At 42.2% G+C, this 9,087-nt stretch overlaps 1 protein-coding gene across 1 annotated transcript; it reads left to right on the top strand.

Annotated features, from left to right (window-relative positions):
* On the top strand, window positions 1–7,621 carry LOC118399151 (N(G),N(G)-dimethylarginine dimethylaminohydrolase 2-like). Its single transcript, XM_035794976.2, has 6 exons — window positions 1–263; window positions 1,509–2,166; window positions 2,409–2,597; window positions 3,453–3,572; window positions 6,201–6,344; window positions 6,688–7,621. The coding sequence occupies exons 2-6, from the start codon at window positions 1,882–1,884 to the stop codon at window positions 6,802–6,804; spliced, it is 855 nt and encodes a 284-aa protein (XP_035650869.1). The 5' UTR covers window positions 1–263; window positions 1,509–1,881; the 3' UTR covers window positions 6,805–7,621.
* The last annotated feature ends 1,466 nt before the right edge of the window (window positions 7,622–9,087 follow it).

Below are 9,087 nucleotides of genomic sequence, written 5' to 3'. Positions count from 1 at the left end.
GCGCGGGGGTGTGGCACACTTGGAAACAATGAATCAGGGAGAAAATATGAATCCGGTGCAATAATCTCTCCGAAAACCACTTGAAATCAATCTGTGTTCTGCATTGAACGAGTTTACGTTACAGCAACATTTCAACTTGTTTGGGCAACATTGTACGAGAAGATTAGCTGTCAAACGTACTTTCTTAAAGTGACAGAAGTCCGAATCAGTTGCGAGTTGCACTTTGGTTGCTGAATTCTATTCGATCTGCACTTTCATACAAGGTAAGAAGCAAATCTATCGTGATTAATATCCTACTTTTCTCCTTGAGCGGAGGGAATTTGGACGGATGGGGGAGGGGAAGTGGGGGATGAAGGGGTGAACAGGGCGCCGGGTAAAACGGGTAAAGGGAAATATAGAAGAGAAGATAATAACGGGATAGGTTTGGAAATTGAAAGAAAAAACAGAGAAAATAGACATACGATTAAAGACATGGCGGAATAACTGAATTTGATTAACCTCTGTAAAAGTAATAATAAAGTAGACATCTTAACATTGCACTGGGCGTGATGAGCTCTTGCAGCCAAACATGTTAGATGCGTTTTGAAGAACTTGTTTGGCTACTCAGCAGATGGCTGGTACGGGATGATTAAAAAGGCATAACAAAATGAAATACATTTGAGAAATAGTCCTAAATCTAGTTGTATTCATTTGATTTGAGGTTTAGGTAGGTTACATTCCTAAAAATCAATATTGAGAGACATCACTTTTAGTTTGTTATTGTCTGATAATTACTCAAATTCTGCCGTGAATGGCTATTTTCTATGAATTATCCAGAATACCATAAATGTAGGTAGCATCTGAACATATAGGCGCAATCCTGCAAACACTTGTTGCGTCAAAATGTTAAGAGGGGTCAACCTGAAATTGCTCAACATTCTGGTTTAGTAGACTCGTGTGCCTAGCAGGGAGAGCAGTCGTTTAAGCAAATATAATATTGACGCTGGGATTCACAACAGGATGAAAATAAAGCAGTGAGTGTCTCTAAACTGTAGCCAACGAGCTGATTGATTTGCCATTGCAATACCATTGTAGAATGTTGAGCTCAAATAATCTGCCCTTGAACAATGCAGCTCTTGTCAGCATTTTCCAGTCCACTCTGTTATCTGTATTAATAGTGTCTCTGAAATAAGTTAGAGAAGTTACATTACAAATTATTGAATCATTCTTATTTAGTTGGACTAAATCAAGTATTCAATGGCAAATGGTGGACACTGAACACTTGAGATTATACTGTTTTTTTTTTTTCATGCCAACTGTCCAATGCCAGCAGCACCACAAAACAGACCATTGTCTTTCTGAGGGTAGCCTACTATATGTCCTACAGTTGAAGAGAGTGAAATGCGTGCAGTAGAGCAGACACAAGTGATCACAGGAACTTTCATCTAATGAGTCACTGAGCATGTACTAACGTGCTTTATCCTTCTCATCAAAAGCCCTAAATAATGTCTCCCTCTTTTTTCTTTCAGACAGCAATCAGACTGAAACTCATATTTACCTCCCTGGAACTTTGCAGTTGGTATTGGAGTGGATGAACAGGGATGAAGACTTTCTCCTGTGTGTTTTCCTGCCTGGATGACAGACTCCCCATAGAGCTGCTGATTCGCTCTATCACATCCTTTTAGTGTCCAGCTGGTCTTGCCATCACACCTCACAGCTTCTCAAACAGTTGGAAACACACTCTGACAACAATTGTCACCCACTCATCTAGTGGCAAACACACTTCTGTTCTGCCTTGTAGTGGCACAACACCAATACTAGCCCAAAGCCAGGGTACTCCCACGCCTTCACACACACACACACACACACACTCTCCCTCTCTTTCTCACACGCACACACATCATGGCGAGCGTGTTGCCGTACGGCTGCTTCACCCACGCAGTGGTGCGGGGCATCCCAGAGACCTTTGGGAAGGTTGATAATGAGGAAACCACGACGGACTTGGCCAAGGCACAGCGTCAGTTTGGGGTGCTGACGGGGGCGCTGAGACAGAAGGTGGGGCTGCAGCTCATAGAGATCCCTGCAGACCCGGAGCTACCAGAGAGTTGGAGGATAGAGGATGTAGCTGTGATACAGGGAGACACGGCACTCATCACCAGGCCATTCATACAGCAGAGACGCAGAGAGGTAAACGCTGACCACAACAACTGAGAAAAGTACTTCTCTGTATCGCTGACTTTTTTTTTAACCTAAATGAACGAGATTTGTGTGTGTTGCGAATCATTCCATTAAACGTGTTGTAGTTCTGTCTCAACTATTGATTTATATTGTTGTTATTTATGTTTTAATGATAGATTAATGTTGCAGTAGTCAGTTTGACCTCTCCTCTCTTTCTCTCCCTTCCTGTCCCTTTCTCCTCTCTTCCTCAGGCTGAAGCGGTGAGGAGGGTGATGTCGGAGCTGAACCTGACAGTGGTGGAGTTGGGGGCAGAGGAGGGAGGCTCCGTAGGGGCCACGCTGGAGGGCAGCGACGTGCTCTTCACTGGCAGGGAGTTCTTTGTGGGCATCTCCTCCCACACCAACCACAGAGGAGCTGAGGTTCTGGCCGACACTTTCAGAGTGAGTATAGCTTGATTCCTTTCTCAAACCACATGCGAGGACAAGATCCAAAGACCCTCCAACCTTCTCCTCCAATGTGTTCTGAGGAGGCAAGAAAAGAGGACATAAAGAATCTAGAAAATAATAATTGGGACAGAGCCCATGTGTTGCAGCAGACATGAGCAGGTGGTCATTGTTCTATTGTATTATGAGATTCATGTCTCAAAGACAAATGATGGAAGAGCAAGCTATGTCCCATTGGTCAGGGATGGTGGTGATCATACCAGGAAGCCCCTTGTGATTTGACATGGTCCACAGTAGCGCCATTAGTATTGATGGCTTCCTCTTGCTAAGTGCATTTATGGCAGTTATGTGTGTATATCTGTCCACGTGTGAGTCAACTTGTGTGAGGGTAGAAAGAGATGGATGGGAAAGTATGAATGTACAAAAAAAATGCATACTTCTTAATTCTCTACCATGCTCCCGTAAACTAGACAAAATTAGATTTTCACAGTCTGGTCTGTTTATTTTAATGGACTTATAACAGTAGTCAATACCATAACCTGTTGGATTTCGATATTCAATATCAGTCCGGGTGGGGCATGCAAACTACACCATTGTGTTTGGGGCGTTGTTTGTCTGCAGTCTTTCTGCTTTCCTGGTGTTGCTTTGCATGCAATATTTACAGAATATTATCTAACTGATGAATTACTTGATTTGATATCCAAGTACATGATCATGTTAAAAAGGAAAAAAGTAATTCAAAGATATAATCTTTTTCTTTGGGTCCCTGTGTGCACAATAAGAATAATATTTTAGAATCTACAACATTTTATAGGCCACTTAATGCTCTTACCATCTCTGTCCTCGTTGTAGGACTTCACTGTGTCCACGGTGCCAGTGTGTGAGGGAACTCGTCTAAAGAACATCTGCTCTATGGGAGGTCCTGATACTATCATCATCAGCAACAGTGATGGGGCCAAGAAGACCCTCCGGGTGAGTGTGTGTCCGAGAGAAAGATGGTGAACTAATATACAGTAGCTCTCTATCCATGTACTGTTGAAGTCGGAAGTTTACATACACTTAGGTTGAAGTCATTAAAACTCGTTTTTTAACGACTCCACACATTTCTTGTTAACAAACTATAGTTTTTTGCAAGTCGGTTAGGACATCTACTTTGCATGATGACACAAGTAATTTTTCCAACAATTGTTTACAGACAGATTATTTCACTTATAATTCACTGTATCACAATTCCAGTGGGTCAAAAGTTTACATACACTAACAGGCTGACTACACCGCTCGCGTTGCAAAAATACATTTAGAAATCTATATTATTAAATTATTGTGCCAACGAGTGTCTGTGTTGCCAAGGTTAAAATAGAAGTCAGTTGTATTTGTGACGCTGATCGCGCTGCAATTCCTGCCTCTCCCATCTCCTCATTGGTTTATAGAAGCAGGTACCTACGTGCCATCTACTCAATGTAAATACCCACGTGGGTGACTGAAAGACGAAATAGGTCAGTGGCGGTAATGCACCTAATTTAGAAAGTTGCCAATCGCAATATAAAGTCAAGAGAAGAAAAGGCCAAGAAGGAGGAGAGATGACTAGAAACGATTCGGTTTGACCGTTTTATGTGTGGATTAATTGGTGGAGTACAGGACCTTGTGCATTTCAGGTAAAATAACAACTCAATGTTTATGTCCCAGGACAAATTAGCTAGCAACAGCAAGTTGCTAAATAGGACAAATTAGTTAGCAAGTGCAAGCTAGCTAGCTAAATTTCCATAAATATTTCATGCTTTTCAAAACCTGTCCCCAAATTAATGTAATTGGTTCAGAGTTTGTTTTGATATTTTAACCTGCGTGTCATGATCGCGTTTGGTGTGGGGGGACAAAATAAATGTATGCACTATGGTGCACGCGCGCAGCCGGTTTGGTCCCATGTAAGTTGACTGTGCCTTTTTAAACAGCTTGGAAAATTTCAGAAAATTACATCATGGCTTAATAAGCTTCTGATAGGATAATTGACATCATCTGAGTCAATTGGAGGTGTACCTGTGGATGTATTTCAAGGTCTACCTTCGAACTCAGTGCCTATTTGCTTGACATCATGGGAAAATCAAAAGAAATCAGCAAAAGACCTTAGGAAAAAAAATTGTAGACCTCCAAGTCTGGGTCATCATTGAGAGCAATTTCCAAACGCCTGAAGGTACCACGTTCATCTGTACAAACAATAGTATGAAACCATGGGACCATGCAGCTGTCATACCGCTCGGGAAGGAGACGCGTTCTGTCTCCTAGAGATGAATGTACTTTGGTGCAAAAAGTGTGAATCAATCCCTGAACAACCGCAAAGGACCCTGTGAAGATGCTGGAGGAAATGGGTACAAAAGTATCTATATCCACAGTAAAACAAGTCCTATATCGACATAACATGGAAGGCCACTCCGCAAGGAAGAAGCCAGTCCTCCAAAACCTCCATAAAAAAGCCAGACTATGGTTTGCAACTTTTTGGAGGAATGTCCTCTGGTCTGATGTTTGGCCATAATGACCATCGTTATGTTTGGAGGAAAAAGGGGGAGACTTGCCAGCCAAAGAACCCCATCTCAACCATGAAGCACAGGGGTGGCAGCATCTTGTTGTGGGGGTGCTTTGCTGCAGGAGGGACTGGTGCACTTCTCAAAATGGATGGCATCATGAGGAGGAAAAGTATGTGGACATATTGAAGCAGCATCTCAAGACATCAGTCTGGAAGTTAAAGCTTTGTTGCAAATGGGTCTTCCAAATGGATAATGACCCCAAGCATACTTGCAAAGGTGTGGCAAAATGGCTTAAGGACAACAAAGTCAAGGTATTGGAGTGGCCATCACAAAGCCCTGACCTCAGTCCTATCGAAAAGTTGTGGGCAGAGCTGAAAAAGCATATGAGCAAGGAGGCCTACAAACCTGACTCAGTTACACCAGCTCTGTCAGGAGGAATGGGCCAAAATTCACCCAACTTATTGTGGGAAGCTTGTGGAAGGCTACCCAAAATGTTTGACCCAATTTAAAGGCAATGCTACTAAATACTACTTGAGTGTATGTAAACCTCTGACCTACTGGGAATGTGATGAAAGAAATAAAAGCTGAAATAAATCATCCTCTACTATTATTCTGACATTTAACATTCTTAAAATAAAGTGGTGATCCTAACTGACCTGAGACAGGGAATGTTTACTAGGATTAAATGTCAGGAATTGTGAAAAACGGATTATAAATGTAGTTGGCTAAGGTGTATGTAAGCTTCTAACTTCAACTGTACATTCTGCTTGCCACAAAACTGCCATTCAGACATGCCAAGTGATCGACTGAAAATTCTCCAGCCCAGTATTTATGTCTCTGCTCAGATGAGAATGTAAATGATAAAGCAAGCTTTGTTGGGCTGTTTTTAAAATGTCATTGTGTTGTTTAGAGCCCTATTTGCTCACATTACCCAAGTGTATGTAATCCATTTGGTCCCCATCCAGAGATGATTGGATCTTGCCCAGTTCAGCTTCTCCCTGTGTGGGCTACTCAAACGTGAACAAACCCTGGCCGCTGCTGTCATGCTAATTTTGTTAGCACTGCCTCTGTGTTTGTGTAGATGATGGAGCAGCTGACTGATCACCACTACGAAGTGCTCACGGTCCCGGAGGGCGCAGCTGCTAACTGTGTCTATGTCAGGGGCCCCTCCAAAGTGGACTACCTGCTTCACCCACCCACTGAGGAGTGTCCTGACAGTGTCCCTGTGAGTGAACATCTGTCTTTAGGCTACTTTACTAAGCTATACTTTTTTTTATATCCACCGTATTGGGTCTTTGGCATATAAGTGAGAGACAATTTTATTTTCAATGCAAAATCCCTCTCGACTCAATCCCAAATGTGCCATGATTATAGGCATTAATTTTCCACCCTGCTGCAATACACCATGAAATAATCTCATGATGTGCACGTTAGATCAAGGAATGCAAGATGAACATGAGGCTAAACACAAAAAGCTTGTCAGCCAGCTGTCAAGGACATCGGCTGAAGCTTCTCCCCCATAAACGTGGCTGTAATAAAACGGTATTCTCTCCACCCCCACCCCACAGGCCTTCCAGAAGCTGACAGACTACACCCTCCTCCCTACAGCGTGCAGCGAGGCCTCCAAGCTCGGAGGCCATCTGTCTTCATTCTGCCTACTTATCAATAGGAAGCCATACTTCTGAGTACCCTGCCCTTCTCCCATAGTAAACACATAGACCTTCACTGGCTATAGGAAAATTACAAATGTGAACATAAAGAAAATGGCCAGCTGTTGGGCCAGGGGCTAAAAGGAAAAGTCTAAACTGTATCCTTGGGACATCGCAACTCTGACGTCAACCCATTGAAGTTGACATTTTAAAACTGTTACGGTAAGGGTTAAGGTTAGAGGTATGGTTAAGGTTAGGTAAGTTGTATGGTTTAGGGTTAAGTTTAGGGTAGGTAGGGATGTCTCAAGCATCCCGGATAGCACTAACTGGTGCTAAAGAGGGTTCCCCTTCTGTGGAAAGAGTGCAGTGTGGCTTGAGGATCTTTAATAGGCTCTATATTTTAAATGTAGGCGTACTGTATACGGGCCTGGCTCTACAGAGATGCTCTCTGGAGACAAAAGCATAGCCAAATCAGTTTTATGTCCCTATATTATATAACAAGACTTGCTGCCATTATCCAAAATGTCTGATCCATCCTCCGAACCACACTCTCTGCGCTCAGAGTAAGTAGGCTGTTGTTACGTTGCGGCCATAGAAATATAATCCATAGAAGGGACTTGCCACTGCTAACCATGTCAATTTGACTGGTAAACACATGGGTACACTCACAGTGGCTGCCAGTCCTGACTTAAATGGGCACATCCGTTAGACAGAATCCATAGAATCTATACACGGTTGTATAGGCCTTTTGCAAATTTCAGGGCAGGTGGGGCAGAGCACTTTTTTGTTGTCTGTTTTGCATGTTATCAGTTATCAAAATTTATTGAGTTAATAAAGCTGCATACAAACATGGTCTTTCTTTGCTTTCTTGAGTAAGGCAGGCTGAAACACCTGCATTTTGGACCTGCATTTTGGACCTATCTCAGTACTTTCTGTGGTGTAGGGACAGCCTGTGGAAAATACAGAGTGTAGGGTTTGGTAATCTTCTAGTTGCGCTGTGATTGGTTCAGTGTTCTGTCACTCATGGGGACAGTATGGCACCACAATCTACAGGGAGAGCTAGAAAGTTCAAGCCCTCTTGGCTGCTGCCATAGATTTACATTAGAAGTGCCCATTAGTAGGCTCAAGGTCATTGGCCACAGATAGAATTACGTCAAATCACGTTATATCTACCATAGCTTTGATTTGACTGATCATGTCAACATCATACTTTCAAAATCTTGGATAGCAAGTTAGACAAGCAGTCATCATCATGAAACACGTCAACAATCTACTGGCTAATCCTTGAAAAGGATGAAGAGAAATTATAGATGAAACATATCGGTGCTCAGCGGCCATTGGACATAAACATTACACAAGTTGGAAATCGAAATTTCAACATTGAGTGGTTTGGAAGGAATCCGTAGCTAAACGCGACGCGTTGCAAAGCAATCACTATTTTGCTTCCCCTGCCTGCTATTTGGTTGAGAGGGTGTGTAGTCTGGGTTTAAGGGTCTCCTTACCAAGCTTAAAAGGAGACATTCACACGCAACACCATGGGGCAGAAAAGGTAGAATACATTGGCTATGCTGTCAATCCAGCATGACTTCTGCTGCGTTCAAGGAAACTGGGAAATCTTAGACTTTGGCGAGTTCAAGACAACTGTGAAAAAATACAAGGTCGAATCATGATGCCAGTGATCTTCAGGTCAGAGCTCGAGAAAGAGGCCCGAGTTCCTGACTTGGAAGCTCCCCCCTCCCCCGAGCGCCATGAAAAAGCCTTGAACCTCCTGTTCAAGTGAGCACAGCACAATGGTGAGTCCAAAAATGTATTGTATGCTGCTGCATAAATTATGTAATATGCCAGGGAGATAAGAAAGTAATTAATTCTACAATTTGGATCCCTCCACAGCCTCAGATAATCTAGATACTTTTCCTAACCAAATTATGATACATGTGTGTAAAATTTTAGCTAAATAAGTGTTTTGTGCCTATGGAGCATTTCTGGGATATTTTATTTCAGTTCACGAAACATGGGACCAACACTTTACTAGTTGCGTTTTTATATGTATTATTTATAATAGTAAATTATTATATTTATATGTGTGTGTATATATCAAAGTAATATATTAATAATAGGGATTAGTTAGATCTAAGTATGGTGATTGTGTTTAAGGTCAGAGAGAACTCCCATTGACCTACTCGGTATACATATCCCAAAATAAATAAATGATCTCAGTCCAATACATTTGAATAGAAAGTTAGCAAAAATAGATAAGATCTTACTACCATGGAAAGGAAAATACCTGTCAATTTGTGTAAAAATCACCCTGATTAACTC

Source organism: Oncorhynchus keta, chromosome 20, assembly GCF_023373465.1.
Source record: "Oncorhynchus keta strain PuntledgeMale-10-30-2019 chromosome 20, Oket_V2, whole genome shotgun sequence".
NCBI classification, from domain to species: Eukaryota; Metazoa; Chordata; class Actinopteri; order Salmoniformes; family Salmonidae; genus Oncorhynchus; species Oncorhynchus keta.
The sequence above is the reverse complement of the archived record's forward strand: the minus strand, read 5'-3'. Positions and strand labels throughout refer to the sequence as shown.